The 18,035-nt window shown below is 38.0% G+C and overlaps 1 protein-coding gene and 1 long non-coding RNA gene across 4 annotated transcripts in view; both read right to left on the minus strand.

Moving 5' to 3' along the window:
* Positions 1-2,172, minus strand: part of LOC146004051 (uncharacterized protein ZK1073.1) — a 347,101-nt gene extending 344,929 nt beyond the window's left edge. Inside the window, exon 1 of one of the 3 annotated variants that reach the window (XM_083142659.1) lies at positions 1,772-2,172. In XM_083142659.1, the coding sequence (XP_082998785.1) occupies positions 1,772-1,912 (141 nt within the window). In that variant the 5' untranslated portion in view covers positions 1,913-2,172. The remainder of the gene's footprint in view (positions 1-1,771) is intronic. The other 2 variants (XM_083142657.1, XM_083142661.1) reach the window with 2 other exon arrangements.
* A 12,624-nt stretch (positions 2,173-14,796) lies between these two features.
* The window catches only part of LOC146004052 (uncharacterized), a 61,233-nt gene continuing 57,994 nt past the window's right edge, over positions 14,797-18,035 (minus strand). Inside the window, exon 3 of the long non-coding RNA XR_014443886.1 lies at positions 14,797-15,268. This is a non-coding gene — a long non-coding RNA (uncharacterized LOC146004052). The remainder of the gene's footprint in view (positions 15,269-18,035) is intronic.

Below are 18,035 nucleotides of genomic sequence, written 5' to 3' on the forward strand. Positions count from 1 at the left end.
TTTTATTTTTGTTATGGTAAGGGGCTGGACCCCGCATAGTGTGACGGGTGCAAAATAGCCTCAGTGCTGACGCACCCAAAAGATTTTAATTCAAATTAAATTAAACATCCATGCCCAGGCCGGGATACGAACCTAGGACCCCTGGCGTCGTAGCGCGATGTGCTAAGGAGCTTGAGAAAATTGCCAAAACAAGGTTACATATTGTCTTCCATTTGCTCTTTGGTTATGACGTCACTTTTCTTCCTCGTTAGGTTAATCCCGACATGCACTAGCCGGGACTCGAATCCGACATTTTCGAAGCTTACAACTCTGTCGAATAGTCAACGCGCCCGCTACTGAGGAGATATCTAATGACTTAATTTAAACTGTTATTTAAGTAGCCTATTATGAAAAAAATTGTGCTAATGTTGTTAGTCTATGAGAAGTTTCAAATTTTGAACATTTTTAATGTGGAGATTTACACACTCGTTGCCACAAATTGTATAAAAATTGAATAGAAGAGCGAATCAGGGTGCAAAATCCCAGGGGAGACAGGGGGGGAATTCCCCCCACCAAAGATCTTGTCCTAAAATTTCCCCCGCATCAAACTTTCCCGGGGAGGGGGAAACAACAAATATAAATAGTTTTGAAGTCAAATTTTTGGGTACTTTACTAGAGCAATATTGAAAACACACAAAGAATGAAGAACAAAGAGCCTCATCTCTAAGAACACTGAAGGTAGGAATCCCCAGAACACAGAAATTAATCCGACTTGGAAGTATATAAATATTATATATAAATACAATATGTATATGTAATAGCATTTAGATGTGAATTTTACATACTTAATGTTTCTTAAATTTTGTCCCTCCCCCCCAGTCACACAAATCAGTATTCATAGCATTGATAGTATATTAAAATCTTCAATGTGCAATCGAATTTTGAATGAAGGATAGTCCGTACATTATGTTTTATAATATAATTTAATTATTTAATAATTGACATATTTATTGATATATATATATACGTATATATATATATATATGTATGTGTGTGTGTGTGTGTGTGTGTCTGTCTGGTCCTCCCCCCGCACCAATCTACAGTCATTTCGTACCCTGGAGCTATACTAATTAAAAACGGGTGGTTTATCCCCTCTTTGTCGCGAAACTAACAACTGTAATACAGGACTAAATGTATCGTGCCCATAATGTTGAATAAAATTACAGATACAAAGAGCATAACACATGCTAGACTAACATAACTGTACATAATGCAAAGAAGCCGAAACCATGTTCTGTTTTGTTACTTTTCCTACAGTCTTCACGAGAATAGCCAATTCAGTACAATATACCACGCCCTTGTACAAATTTACATGACAAAAACACAACGAAATGCTCATTCCGTTCGTACTTTGCTTGTATCGTGCACATGATAAACCTCATTATTTTGTTGCACGAGTTCATTCAATTTATCAGTTATGTTATATTGCTTGACACAGGCTAATGTATTTTTGTTCAAGGCTTCCTTTATTTTGGCGTAATTTCAAATCAAAGCAGTACTAATGCACCCAAACAAGAACATTACAATGTTCCCCCGAACAGTGGCAATGTTTCTGGTTAGTCAGAACGAACGGGGTATAATTCAACTGTTGGGTTAATTTTCAGTGTCACGAGAACAGACGTTCCCGCGCGTTTTATCGTTGGCCATTGGTGAAACACGAGATTTGTTATTGTTCGTGCCTGCAAGCACTTAGCGGCTAATTTGATAAGTTTATTAAAGGATAATCACTTACCCTTTCAGTAACATCAACACTGTATTTCCTTCCTTGGCTGGTCCTTCTCTCTCGAATGCCGCCGACACTTACTCTTCTTTCGCCGACTGGTTTTCCGTCTCCTACACTGTTCTTCCTTCCCAGGTCGCCGTTGTCAGTCATTTTGTTGGCTACGGTGTGGGATCACAGCCGGTAAACAAACAAGATTGACGAGGGTGGACAACAAAAACAAACAAACCACGAACAAGACTCGCACGAGTATCCTTTCACCACTTTCCCTGGTTATATTTTCCTCACAAGCACACCACAAACAACTCGGATTGACTGACGCACAGTTGGAAAACTGGTGTACTTAAACAGGGCGCGCTAAAAGGTGGTTTCATTGCTGAACGGAACAAGCGTTATTCTCCCTTCCCCTCTCGCTCCCCTGTGTTTATAATGCGTCCTCGCCCCTCCGAAGCAGCGGATGTCAGCCAAACACCCGGCGACTATCAAAACGAAATGAAAATGGCTTATCTTTCCCTCCACTACAAAACATGAAGAGCTAGATGGCGCTATAATAGTGTGCGTGTTGGCTGGAGAAGAGAACAGCAGTGTCGTCTCCAGTGGCGTGGCGCAGTTCTCTGAGGTCCCCCTGCAAGTAAAATATTGAGACCCCTTCAGTGAACAAAAAATATCGATGATGCCAGAGTAGGACGAACGCACAAAAGTTATATACTCACCACCCACCCCCTTTCGTTGTAGAATGAATTAACGTTTACCCTGTCTTCCTATTTTTGTCATCGACTTAGGCTATACAGTATATCAGTTTAGTAGTTTGTGGACACTAAATCAGGGTGGTCTGAATCTCTTGATAAATACGTAACTGGAAGAATAAATTAGAAATACTTTCTCTTACTTCAACGTGGTAGCGTCGTCGCCTTGTAATCAAGGGGTCCCGGGTTCGATACCCGCTGGAGGCACATAAACTGTAGGTCCAGTCCCAATTAGCCTTACTGTGCATAAAGTGGACTTAAAACACCAATTCAATCAATCAGTCTTACTTCAACGCAGTAGCAAAACCAGGAACATTTTTTTAATGGAGTGTGGAGGCATCACACAGCCAACTACTTTGTTCGTGATCCTTTGTATTTTTTTTCGAAACTTTTTTTTAATAAGTTACAATTTACATATAATACACATATATTTTTTAAAAAAAACTGTTTGGGGAAATTGTTTAACGGATAATAAATACTCCTCTTTTGGACTTACGTAGATATGGATTCGCCTTCAGCTCAAAAAGCCATCCTCTGTCTATGCCAGGCCAAGATTCAACGTAAGAGCCACTCACATTACGCTTCTAATACTAATTGGGAGTTATATACTCAAGCAAACTTATCATTTCAGTTATGGGGGTTGAACTGGACCTCTAGATTGTCGATGGTGACCTGACATCATAAGGTAAATTGCAATCTGGTGCGAAGAAATAGCAGCGGATTCAAGTCTTGAGAGATAGAAAATTAAGCAGCGACTGGACTTTATTCACTGAAAATTTGTCACTCAATGAAATGCCTATTGGAGGGATTGGAGCACTGTATACGTTGTATACCCTGCATGGTGGAATTGTAGCTACTGGACCTAAGGGCAAAGGGATAATTGCCCCTGGGGTCCACCTTTTTTCGGCCCCTTTGAAGTAAAACGTAACGGTAAAAGGTGTGAACAATGAGGCCGTGGGAAATTTTCTTAGACCTTATTTCATATTAAGGCTTGGGGGCCCCCCTTGAAAATATTTGGTGGGAAGTTACATTTTAAATATCACGTAATATTAGAGGAAAAGGTCTAAATGTGCCCCCCTTTTTATTTTGTCATTTTCGGAGGAAAAAATTAATATATCAAGCACCTGTCTTTAAAATGCATATCTATGAAATATGAAAAATTCAATATGCTGACCAAGGCAGAAATTTATTTTATTATAAAAAACATAAACTAAACGTAACGTTTCAACCTTCTAGCAAGGTCTTCTTCAGACTCTTCAGACAAGGTACATTCTTACATTTGTACTTGGTGCAGAGTCTGAAGAAAACCTTGCTAGAAGGTTGAAACGTTACGTTTAGTTTATATTTTTATTTTTTATAATAAGATTAATTTCTGCCTTGGTCAGTATACTGAGTTTCATATCATGGAAACAAGGCTTAATGGTGTTATAACTACGAAATATATACTTAAATGTAATAGCTTGCTTAAGTATAGAAGGTCTCCATTTTTTTGAAAAAAAAAAAGGAATTTCCAAAAAATTGTAAAATGACTTATTTCAAAATTGTGGTCTAAATATGGGCTACAAGTGGCAATATCACAAAAAGCACTTAAAATTAAAAAAAACAGTCACTTATCGCTAAAACATTATAGAATTCATATTTATGAATAATCTGTTGTTTTGAAAATCACGCGGAATGGGAAAAATCGAAATTAAGAAAAACATCCAAATATTTGTTGAAAATGTGATCTCAGCATTAGACCTCATGTCATAGCCCATATTTAGACCATCACGCTATTTATCTTCTTCAATTTATTTTCGCTCTCTGTGGTACATATTTCACAAACAAATCATGGCATTATAAAAGCCCACATTTGTTTTATGTACCGCTAATATCATAACCTATACAAAGCAGATGAGAATTCAGAAAACGCTGAGTTAAAACATACCTGCAAGAAGTTTTCGGAGGTCGAAATTCTATAACAGCGTCCAAGGCCGAAACTAACCACCACTTTCTCCTGCGAATTGGCGCCGCAACCTTTGTCCTTGACAGATAACCAGTTCCCATAGCCTCTGCCAGGCTGCAGCACCCGGGAGCGCTGATAACTCCAAAACCCATATTTAAACCTTCGTCCATATTTAGACCTTCTCCTCTACTAGTAAAGAAAACGTCATGAATTATGAAGTTTGTTTATTTAGGTATTGTGTAACAATAAAGCATCAACAGGTTGAGCAACTGAATTTTTATACTCGATTCACAACTGTACTACACTACACTATACTATACGTTTACGACAAACTCCGTAGCTAGAAAGGTATGAGATGAGAGAAGTTTCCTATCGATTGCCATCTGAGAGCAACTAACTTAATTCTGAATTTCGGAGGAGACCCATAATGTCAAGTTGCCCGGGCCCCTCTGGCTGAAACAATATGCCACTGCTTGTTATCGCAAATTTCGTCATATGATATGTTACTGGGAACTAACTTTTTGTTTCATAAATGCAGTTTTTAAATAAGCGACAGTATCTGCTGAATTTCTGGGATTATATAAAATTTCAGGAACACAGAGAGAGAACATAGCGGGGCCCCTACAGCTCGGGGCCGCGCCGATAGGGGGGTTGCGGGGGCGGCAGCTACGCCATTGGTCGTCTCGTCTGTCGTGGTAGAATAGGGAGGTCTTCCAGATAGATTAAACATCCTTGGATCGAGTTCTGTATTCTGGCGTACCCAAAGGGGGTTGGTGGGGGGTCATAACCAGGAGCGGATACACGCGGATTCGCCCCTACCAACTGCAATGTTTTTTTAATATATTATTATACGTAATGTTATTGTGAGGACTGAAAGGTTTTGTCCTTTATTACGAAGTTTAAAAGGCTCGAGAATATATTTTTTAAAAGTTCGATTTAAACCCATTTCATGCTCATGATAGGATTATCGGAACTGGATCTACAGTCTAAATTTGGATCCAAACCGTTGCGTAATGTGCCTCAAAAGGGGATCGAACCCGAGTCCCTCGGAGAGAATAGATTTTTGTTTTCTTTGTTTATTCACTTCACTACTCATATCTGATCGTTCTGTTTACAGTGGCATTAAGAGGAATGATGATAACGACATACGATAATTACCATCTATTCCAGACGACCTGGACTCCTATTTTTGCAAAACAGTAATCTCTAAAACATGGAAGTCAGCTTGGTTCCTGTTTACAGTATTATATGTTGTTTCTCACAATTAAACTTTCATGTTCCAAATGCTATTTTAAGACCCAGAAATAATCTCTCTAAAATCTCGCATGGAAGAACCAACATGGTTGAAATGGAACCCCTGAGGAGAATGTGCAAGTTGTTCAACTCAGTGTCTAGTAATAACCCTAGTATCGATCTTTTCAGATTTAAAAGTCATTGTATTTTCTGAACACTGTAGCCTATACAAACAGGACACAATTAAGATTGTTATGTTCATAATCTCACCCTAAATTAGACATTATCTATATTTTTGTTTAACCTTATTTCATATAAAATACTGTTTCAATTTCACTGTCGTATGTTTATCATTGCGTCTCTTATATGTGCAACTTATTACTCAATATCTCTATTACACTACTACTATTTACATGTATATAAGCTGATTACCTCTGTATAACTTGTATACAAATATTACATAAACTCTATCAAATCAAGCAATGTATGAAATCAGTCATGTTTATAAGTATGTTGTAGATTGAAATGTCATATTTCTCACTTGATGTAATATTATTTTTGTATTTTGTATTACCTTCTTGTTTACTCTGTGAACACTGTAATTGGGCATGTGCCTGTGTGTTCGAAATAAATAAATAAATAAATATAAAATGGTGCAAGTGTAGCTTACAATTGAGTCTCTGTGAGGTGATTCGATTGAATTCGCCCCTCCCAATTGTAACTTCCCGTCCGCCCTCGTCATACCCCCTCCCCTCCTCCTTTGGCCAAATATTCCTAAGAAAGAGACCCTCAAAGGCAGGAATGTATTTCAAAAATGAAGGCTGACTACTGAAAAACTATGTCGTAACTCCCTTGTTTCGAAAATCCTAGGCATACCACTGTTCGGCAATGGGTGTTTTTGTGAGTGTCTTTTTCATCAATTTCACATGTCTTTACTCATCCTCATCGTCGCGATTAGTTAAAAAAGTGGTAGAAAGGCGACGATAAATTACAAAACTATAAAAACTACAAGAAATTCATGTATTCTATTTTGTTCTTGGACAACACTAGCCAGGGAACGCTTTTGTCAATTCGGGATTCATACCCAGAACAGCTCTGTATCGCGTAAAACGTGCTCAGCTTTTGTACTTCTCTGCGATGAGTATTCAACCCTTTATAAATGTACTACATGAGTGGTAGTCAAATATTCAAAGTATCTTCTTCTTACCGTGGTTATAGAATTCTTACTTCCGTATTCTAACTATCCCCCTTTGCTCCTTCTACCTTCTACTTCTCTACCACTCTCTATATTTCTTTCTTCTCTACTTCCTCTATGTTCTTCTTTCGTTTTCGTTTTCTCTTTCTTCCTCTTTTACTCTGTTTCTCTCTTTCTGTCTCCCTCTTTCTCTCTCTCTTTCTCTTTTCCTTTCCCTCACACAACTTTCTACTTCTCTTTTTTCTGTATCATTCTCTTCTCCTCTTTCTCTAGTTTCCTTCATTCTCTGTCTTGCCGTTCCTATCTTTCTGCATCTCTTGCTTTCTGCTTTACACCTTTTCCTGTTTTGTTTTATCCTTTATTTCTTCTTTCTCCATCCTTGTATCACTTGCTATCAATTTCTGTTGTAAACCCTATCTCTTTCCTTCTGCTTTTATTCCTTTGTCTATATATCCGTGATTCTTCCTCTCCTATAAATGATTCTGAAATTTTCTCTCCAGGAGAGTTGCGAAACTCTCGGCGGGTGCCAAGAAGTCCACTTTATGCACAGAAAGGCTAATCGGGACTGGATCTACAGTTTAGAGTGGGATTCGAACCACTGACACAGAGTGCGTGGCTATTTATTAGTTGTTCACAAGAATTAATTGAAGTTACTCCTGCATAACATAAAAAGTATATTGTACAATCGTGTAGCAAATTAAGTTAAGAGATTACTGTTATTTTCATGTATTCATGTATCACATAAGCACATGCATAAAATAAACTTGTTCTTTAATAGTAACACTTAAATTACTTATAAAATAAGGCTATTATTTTTCGTCATTCAAACCGCAAATATGTAACATGATCATATTATTTTATTGAAGAGAGGTGGAGAGTATGAGGGGCGCCAAAAATCCACCTGTCCCAGTGAAAATGTTATCTTGATCCTCCCCTGGGTCCTGATTCGAACCCTGAGTACATGTGCGTAACTTGGGACCTAATGTTGAGGGGGCAGAATGAAAGTGAGCTTAATTTTGAGGGGGCAGAATTAAACTGAGGCTTAAGTTTGGGGAAGAGTTTCGAACAGTTTTCCATCCAATAAAAACAACGTCCAAGATTATTTGCTAAATAACTGTGACGTTTGCGAAATTACAAATATTACTCTTTATTACTTTTCTCCTCAGATCCCCTAACTTGTAAATTTTAATAAACCTGAAAATTTTGAGGGGGCAAACGCCCTCCCTTGCCCCCGCCAAGATACGCCTGATGGCCGTGTGCACGAACGAAGATCAAATTTTAAACTCGGATCGGGAAAGGATCACTGGAAAATTCCATTGCACGAAGACGGTTCAACACTTGATCGCGATCTAGGAACATCAAAACGAGTTTATCTTCTGAACTGCCATTCGAGACCGTTTTGGTGGCCGATCCTGGTTCACGATACTGACGCTTCGACTGCAGGCAGTTGTTTTTGAATATAAACAAAGCGGAAAGTGATATCGAGGGCGTGCAAACGCTAGAGATGTTGGATGTACAATGCTGATAATTCGAGAGTTGTGTAAAGTAAACTAAAAACTGCCAAAATAATAATAATAATTTGTGGTTCTGTGGTGCAAAGTCGAAATTTTTCTAAATACTGTACTTTCTATCCCAGAACACAAAACATGTGCAAGTGCAAGGTAAATTAGAACAGAGCAATGTTACGATATTGCTACATGGTGTTGCTACACGACATGACAATATAAATATATAAGAATTAAGAAATGAAAAATTCAAATACTTACCACAATACAGTAATAATAATAAAATATCTTTATTGAGCGGGCGAGTTTCAGCGTACGCTGGTCTCTCGCGAATGCATTTCGTAAGGCATTGAAGTCCCGTAGAAGAAGGTTCCATGCTTTCTCCTTATTCTTTTGTCTTATGCCGTCAGTTCTTTTTTAAGATTATTATTTCTTTACACCCTACTACATCCTTGTACTCGTCGACAAGGTTGATCAGTACATTTATCAAATTCAGATAAGTTTGCAGCCCGAATTACTTTCTTCTCCTACACGTTGATACTTTAACACATCACACTATTCGGTGGGGTTCTTGATTGTCATTTGTTTTAGCCAACCAATCAGATATAGCCTTACAAATTAATCTCGGATCATTTGAACGGAATCTCTTGAACGTCGTTTTTCGTTGGTGCAATGCAAATCTTTAAACCAAGTTCATTTAGAGTGGATCAAAATTGATCCCGCTCATCTGAACTTCGAAATAATCGGCGTTGGTGCACTCGGCCATGAGTAAGTTAGGATTTACCTCAAAAGCACACAAAATTACAGGAATAGAGACAGGATGAAGCTCTTCGCTGCCTATGCGTGTGTTTTTAACATGTTTACAACAAGGGATTTCCCTCAACGACACGGTTCATGCAAACTTCCTTCGTCAACTTCCCGATAATAAATAGAAACATGTCGAAAGGAAGGGGTGGGCATGTACTTCGCACGCTCTTCAAGTCGCGTGCTTGGTTCGTTTACGAAGGTGTTGTATTCCTCCGCGTTACGACGAGCAAGAGAGGAGATGAGTCGCTGGCGTGTCGCCGTAAAAACTTAATTGCATTAGTGATTAGGATGGGAGGAATCAGTAATTTATTACATAAAGTAGACAGCTTGCCCTTACACTGCATTCGTATGCATTAGGTACGGCATAAAAATTAATGTAAGACGCGAACCACCTTTAAAGAAAGAAGGAGAAGAAGAAATATAGACATTTATTTATACCGACGTTTGCTTACATGTTGAAGTTAAAGGTATAGTGCCTTTTCTTCCTGATCATTATTTTTGTACGTATGTTTCTGTTTGTCGCCAAATAGGCCAGTTAATAACTGGGTCCAATAAGGAAAAAACCGGGGAAAGCTGGAACAAATTTTATAATCTTCATAAAAGGATTCTTAACAACATATTAATTTTGCACCCCTGTACCACCCCGGATTTGACCGCCATCTTTGAAAAATGGCGCCCAAAATCAATTTTTTGCAATTATCTCGCTTGGAAATCATTTTACGGAAAAGAAGGGTATGATAAAAAATAATCTACATACAATTCTTTACAAAAAAGGTTCTGTGCATTTTTCTTCTAGGATGCTCCGTTTTGGTGCTAGATGAGCGAGAAATTTTACGTTATTTTCCCGTCCCGTTTTGCAAGCCCGGAACTCACGGAAGCGCCTTTTTTTACACGATGCTTTGCAGTATATCTCTTCTATAAAACTAGACATATTACATTTCTTTTTTCTTTAAGAATGTCATTTATGGTTCAATTGCTTTTATCATTGCGCGCAGTACTTGTGTCAGCTGTATGCGGGAAATAATATGTTTGGTCCGAAAGTCAAGGTATCTCTAAAGGAACATGTTGACTTTATTCAATAGGGTTATTTAAGAATAATACGCCAATCTAATCAAAAAGTCCCGGATTCGATACCAGGTGGAGGCACATTACACAGTGGTTTGGAGTCCATTTTACACTGTAGGTCCAGTCTTGAATAGCCAATTAGTGCATAAAGTAGACTTTAAGCAACAATTCAAACAGCGATAACACGATCAGAAAAGTTTTGGGCTCTGATCTGGTGAGATATGATGATTGGTGCGCTCCATGAAGAGTTGTGGGCAGTGATGTGCCGTAGACTATAAGTTTACGTCTACATGCGTTGTCTACACGTAATCTACGCGTAGATTACATTGGGTTATAGTTTACATAGACTACGTAGACAATCTAAAGTGCATTAAAATTAATTTTCAAGGGTTTCATGAAAGGAAAGTGACATTTTCAACTATACTGGTTCCTAACGAAATAAAAAATCCTATTTACACCAAAATTTCTCCTCGCTTCTATTATCAACTATGGAAGAAAATAAATAGTATGCAAAAAACAACAACAGATGGCAGTCGTGAGGCAAGAGTGGTCTTTTTCCCATAAAACACTAGAATATTTCTTATATTAGGTTTCTTCCTAGGTGAGAAATTGTTCGAATTTGTAAGAAAGAGTATGAAAAGTTCTCCTCACACATCAGCAACTGATACGCAGTATAATTTTATTTTAATTCCACGGCGCCCTTTGCTAAGTTATCACCTTTCGCCATGTTGTTTACATAGATTACGTAATGTACGTGTATAAAATAGTCTACGTGTAGAATGTAGACTATCGTTGTATACGCGTAGACGCACATCACTGGTTGTGGGGGATGGCAGAGAAGTGACTGACTCAATGCTGAGTGGATTTTTAGCGTGCCTAATCAAGGGATAAGCAAAGGCTTTTAGTTATTGTACCAGTGATTCTCATCTCTCCCACCATACCCTGATTTTCATGCTATAAAATCGACAATTACAGGGAACAAGAAAACCAATCCTTCCGCTGCTCATGATGTTGGAATGTCTTCAATGTTGAGTATTTGGCAAATGTCAAGTTTGAACGAAATAAGAGAGATGATCACTGGATCAGTCACTTCTGAAGTGAAGTGAAAATTGGGCTAAAGTGTTCAATGTATAAGCATTGCAAAGATTAACTTGTTCAAAACCTGACACTATTCTATACTTTGTCCACGAAATCTCTGGGGCAAGGCCGCGCAATTCTGTTCCGTCTCATGCGTTCATTGGTCGAGTATTCTCAAGTTACTACCTGCACAAGAAACCTGTATTCATTCGCTCTCTCCGGGGGAATTCCTTGACTGAATGATGAAGACGAAGTCTGCTTTCAGACGGAAGCAGTTCGTATCTCTTGGAAGCTAATCTTAAGAAATAAAGTCGGTCAGGGCGCAAGCAAAAAAAAGATTAACCGTGCATGCGCCACCAACAAACCGAGGCGACACGATGGACCGTATAAAGAAAACGGCCCAGTCCGAGCGATAAGTGCAGCTTGGCGTGTCGCTTCGGTTCGGAATGTCTAAATTTATTTCTGATGATGCAGCCTGTCATGTCGCTACGGTGTGAAACGTTTGTTGTTGATTGGCTCATTCCTAAGGGACACGTGTCGCCTGTCGCTTCGGTGTGAATTCTCACCAAAGCAAAATATTCACCGCAAATGCGCGAACACACCGAAGCAACACTATGTATGGAATTAGTAAAACGACCCAGTCCGAGTGACACGCGAGCGACAAGCGACACGTGCAGTATGTCGTGTCACTTCGGGTTAAAAAAATTGCATTCATTTCTGACAGCCGGTTGCCAAGATACACTTATCGCTTGTCGCCGGTCGCTTCGGTTTGAATGCTTCCATTGAATGAACGGGCTCCTGTCTTTTGTCGCCTATCGAGTGTCGCGTATCGCCTGATGTTTCGGTCCGAAATCTACCTAAAATCTCGAATTAGGCTTGCTTATTCAGGTGGCGAAAATTGTTATTAAATCGTGTTAAACTTTTGTACATAGCTCATATTTTTATATAATAATGTTTTGTGATGCATTTACGAGTGTAGGAGTTATAATACAACTCCTGTTTGTTATTTCATTAAACTCTTTCTGGTATACTAACGTAGCATTACATATGATAAATGAACACGCCATAGTACATAAAAAGGTCTGGATCTCTTTGTTTTTTCGTCAAAACTAGTTACTAAGAACTTCGTGTTATTGTTTCTGACGATTTAAACATAAGGAAACATAACACGCAGCCTTAATTTTCCCGACGAAATTCCCTCTCGTTGCATGTTAACAAATAGATGCAACAGCCGTGTGGAACATCCCAACATGGCGGCCGCCGCAAGCTATTTTGGCATCAGCTGACGTCACACACGCTCTCTCTCTCTACCTTCTATAATCTAAGCAAAAAACTGACATTGGGTGCCATTTTACAAAGCTCATGCCCAGGCCGAAATTCGAACCAGAGACCCGTAGCGCGCTGTGCTAACCAGTGGCGTACGCAAGGGGGGGGTTACGGGGTTTAAACCCCCCCCTTGAGCTTTTGAAATAATATGAAAAATGCTGTGGAAGAAAATAAAAATGACCAATTTATCACTGTCAAGGACCTGCGACAGTACTACTACTACTACTACTACTAATAATAATAATAATATAATTTGAATTATTATTCCCATGCAGCACGGAGAAAAGGACAGCATTCCAAACACGCGCCTTTAAGAGTGAATGCCTTGAAAGTAAACAGGAATTCTTGAAAATAATATATAAGGGCAACTATGTTTTTAAAGAGCAAAAAAGTTGTTTTGTATCTCGGCTGCAACAATGTTCAATGATCATGTATTTTTTTGTGTGAACAATGAGCATGAACTAAAGAAAGTTCTTGGTTCGTTGAAAGCGGTTAATGTATAGACAAAGGTTAGGCCGACAAGAATAACTCAGTCACCAATCCGCCTTCCCGCGGCACGTTTTTCAAACGACAATAAGCTTAATTATTGTAAAATGTTTTGTTGGTAACAACAGTGAGACAATCCAGATGTGAATTATCGGCGATATTTATGCGGCGACAAAGCCGGAAAAAATTCCAATCAATTCCGGGAATCGAATCTGGATCTCCCTCATGGTTGTCAGATGCCCTACTGACCAGACACCTGCAGCTTCTTGGATGAGTTCCGTACTTTGATTATTTTAATATATTTTCTTGTTTTAAAGGATTTTTCTTCACACTTAAAATGTCTCATCTCGTTGAGTAGACAATTATTTCGTAAGAAAGAAAAATGCTCTAGAATTTGTTAAAAATCGAATTACTAGAAATTAATTTCGTTTATTGCTTTCATAAATACTATATTTATGTAGATCTCTATTACTTAATACTAGTAGTGTATTGGTAGTATTATTAGTAGTAATTCAACTAATTAATTAATTATAAGTATTATTAATTAATTATGAGTATTATTATTAGTAATTCAACTAATTAATTAATTATAAGTATTATTAATTAATTATGAGTATTATTATTTAATTAAAGTATAATAAAACAATGGTAATGTGAATTTTGAGAAAGTTTTAGATATAACCCCCCCCCTTGATGAAATCCTGCGTACGCTACTGGTGCTAACCACTTAGCTGGTCGGCTGGAAGTTTCTTCGGAACGGGCTCAGTGCCAAAAGTGAATAAAATAGTTTCAGGTCATGACTGCTAAGTCTCTGTCTTTTTCTAACTTTTCCTGCCTGTATTTCTTTATCTTCCTCTCTCCCTCTCTTTACTTGTATCTTTCTTTCCCTCATTCCATGTCACTCTCTCTCTTTCTTTTTCTCTACAGTTTTTCTTTTCACTCTATCTCCGTTTATATTTTTCTTTCTTTTATTTTTTCCCTTTGTTTCTCTACATATTCTTTCTTTCAATTCTATCTCCGTTTATCTTTTTCTATCTTTCCTCTTTTCCTATTGTTTGTGTACATTTTCCTCCTAATCACTCTAGCTCCTTTTACCTCTTTCTTTCTCTTCTTTTCCCTTTTCTCTATCTTCTCCTCTTTTTCTACCTTTTTCTGTCTTGCTCACGGCGGGAGATACTGGTTGGTTCCTTAAAAGTGCGCTCCAAATTTTCCATTTCTTATAAATGTATGTATGCAGTGCTTTCTTTTCCTGGCGCAGGCGTGTGTGTAACACTATATGGATACACGATTATTCATGAACATGCCACATTGTCGATGCCGAGTAGTTCTTATGATGAATACATGCCATTCGCCACCAGCGACAATCGCCACCAGCTTAAAATTTGTGACAATCACCACCAGTCCATTAGCTGCGCGTCACCCACTGTCCCCTCCCCTGAAACAATGATTGCAGAACCTTCCCCTCCGCCCGCTAGCCCCGATTTCTCTCAATATACATCTGAAGAGGTTGTTCTGGAAATGGGAATGTTTACCATGGCAGATGGAAGTACAGGGTGGGCGAAAAGTTCCTTTACATGTTACTAGCATAGTAAAGTTAGACATGTAGATAAACATTGTTATGAATACAAAACAGTATATATTTTTTAAAATTTCAACATTTATTTTGAATAAACAATGTCTGGTTAACATTAACATTTACTGTGAATAACACATTACCATTGTTACAAAGGTTCAAGGTTCATTGATCAACAACGTCAGTGTGCACTCCTCCATGTTCGATGCAAAGGTTGATGCGTCGCCATGTTCTTGTGTGCATCCGCTGCAGCATATCAGGGGTGATCCTTTCAAATGCCATGCGAACTCCGTCTTTCAGTTGATCGTCGTTCACCTATCGTCGTTTACGAACGTCTTCTTTTATTATGCCCCATACTGCATTGTCCGGTGTGGTGAGGTCTGGGCTTCGTGGAGGCCATTGCAACGGTGCTGGTAGGTCTCGTGACCCACGTCCAATCCAGCGGTTTGGAAACAGTTAATTTAGCCATTTGCGGACACTCACAGCAAAATGTGATGGAGCGCCGTCTTGTTGAAGTGTAACGATGTCAGCTATTCCTCTTGCCGTTAATTCTGGAAGCAAGCACGTGTTAATCATGTGAAGATAGATAGATAGTAAAAAATATACTGTTTTTGTATTCATAAAAATGTTTATCTACATGTCTAACTGTACTATGCTATTAACATGTAAAGTGACTTTTCGCCCACCCTGTAGTTTTCTTCTGAAAGACAACACAGGCGGGCGACTTATTATTTTTAGTGGAACATTAGGAAAAGAAGCTTAGTAGTGTAAAATACTATATTATAAACCCGAGAAAGTATGAATTCCCCTCAGGCAGATTTGGCTACACTTAAAACTAGCTCAAGATGTGCATATGAGCTTATTGCCCAAGTGTAGTACTCTGTCTAACCCAAGATTTTTGTAAAAATGCCCTCGGGAATTTCCCGTGAAAGTATGACCCCCCTCAGATTGATTTGCCTACACTTACAAAAGCTACATCTGGCACATTGTTGTCCATAAGCTTGTTAAAAATATGGCCTTCTTGATATTGTTTTTGCTTTTAGTGTAATACCCTGTCAAGTGTAATCTTATTGGCTACATCTACACCCACACTCACCCACACCCACACACACCCACACATATTTACTTCCGGCCAACTTCCGTTCACTTCCGGTCACTTCCGGTCCACTTCCGGTCACTTCCGGTCCACTTGTGGCCTACTTCTGGTTTATTTCTATTGCATCATGTTGTGCAACAAATTATTATCCAATATTATGCAATAAATTATTAGGCATGTGTTGTTTTCTGATTGGTTGGTTATGACATAATGTGATGATGTGCTATATTCTGATTGGCTTATTGTTTCAGATGTTTTCAATGCGGTCCGTGCTTAGGCTATATAAAGAGATTTTGCATTACATATCAGCTAGTATTGTGAGAGTGGCTGAGGAGTAAGGGTATGTTGTTGCAGTGCTCCTCATATATTTATTAAAAAACACAAAAATATAGCAGATATGAATAAATTGAATTATAGGTTTGTTTGATTTAATATACAGAATTTTTTATTATTCATATCAAACATATTTCTAATATATTGAACAAAGGGTTTATATCTGCCCCAGTTTGTTATACATGACACATGGTATTAGGTCATTGCCTTTCTAGGACATGCCTGTGTAGATATGTATTTGTGGTGGCTTAGTGCTTCTGTAGATTAATACTTATTCTACCTTTGTGCATGTAGGCTATCAGCTTTATACAACCTGTCATAGATTTATTAAGTGTAGAGTTTTGATTTGGACCCCAAGAAATTTTATATAATAAACCAACAACAAAAATACCAAAGCCAAAAATATTAAGACACTAAGTATACACACTAGGTATACAAAGCACACTGCTGAACCCAACTGATATTTTTTATTAAGTATAGAATTTTGATTTGAACCCCAAGAAATTTTATATAATAAACCAACAACAAAAATGCCAAATCAAAAATATTGTAATCAATGCAATAAGAATATATCCAGCCCTAATTGGGCTAAGCACCAAAGGAATTGTAATCCAGACAATGCAGAACACCCACAAAAATATGCCCAAAATGCCATAGAAAATATAGCATGCAATACTTCACATATAAACATATGGGTACTTGTTCTGCACAGTCATCAATATTGCCCCCACAACCATCTACATCTGGTCTGAAAAGGAAGCTTGAAACACCTGTTAATGCTAGAGCAGCAAAGCAGCCGCGCTATGAACCCATCCATAGCAGTTTTAATGGCCAACTTAAGGATCACCGTTTTGTATCAGAGCCAAGATGTGACATTAAGAATTTTTTGAACAGTGTAAATTCTGATGTGCAGGCAATTCTAAATGCACAAAATGGCTCTTATAAGCTGTCCCTCAAATTGTTTACACAATATAAGAAACCAAATGGCACAAAATTTACACAGCCCCACATAACAGAAACTGTAGCTATATATTCAAATACAAATTCAGACAAAATAATACGCAGTTTGATAGATTTATTGAATATTAAACACTCTGAATTAGCTGCAAAAGAATCAGGATGGAGCCTATGTGGAACTCCACACAAGCTCTATGTTAATATTTCTGAATTCAGCCCATTACAAGGTTCTACATATCTGCCATTACCTGCCAATATTAAAAACAAAAGAGCCGTGGTTAACATAGAAAATAATGATGAGAAATGCTTTTTGTGGTGTATTTTAGCTGCTTTGTTTCCAGTTTTAAGGCATCCTGAGAGAATAACTTATTATAAACAACATGAACATGATTTTGATGATGCTATGGAGGGCTTAGAATATCCAATGTCTGTTCAGAATATTGATAAATTTGAAAAAAAGGCCCGGGATATCAATGGTAAACAATTATCTATTAATGTATTTATTTGTTCTACTGGCCGTGGCAATTGCTTGATAGCACCTCTCAGAATCAGTACACTTGATGATGATTCTGCTGTCCCGATTGATCTGCTCTTAATTGAAGGGGATGACACATACCATTACACTCTGATACACAGTCTTGAAGCTTTAGTCAGAAAACAACAAGGCAAATCCAATACAATATTCAAGTTGTGCAGAAGATGTTTGACTGTATTTGATGGTCAAAAAATAATAAATGGGGTTCGGGAACAAAATGCAGAAATTGCTAAAAACAAGTTAATTGAACATTTAAAATACTGTGGCAATCATAAACCTTTTCATATGGTGATGCCTAAGCCAAATGAAAATGCCAAATTAAAAAAATTTGAAGCCTTGTTGAACACCCAGCATATATAGCTTGTGATTTTGAATCAAACCACAAACCCCTTGCATT

This window comes from Lepisma saccharinum, chromosome 21, assembly GCF_977018435.1.
Source record: "Lepisma saccharinum chromosome 21, izLepSacc3.1, whole genome shotgun sequence".
Classification (NCBI taxonomy): Eukaryota; Metazoa; Arthropoda; class Insecta; order Zygentoma; family Lepismatidae; genus Lepisma; species Lepisma saccharinum.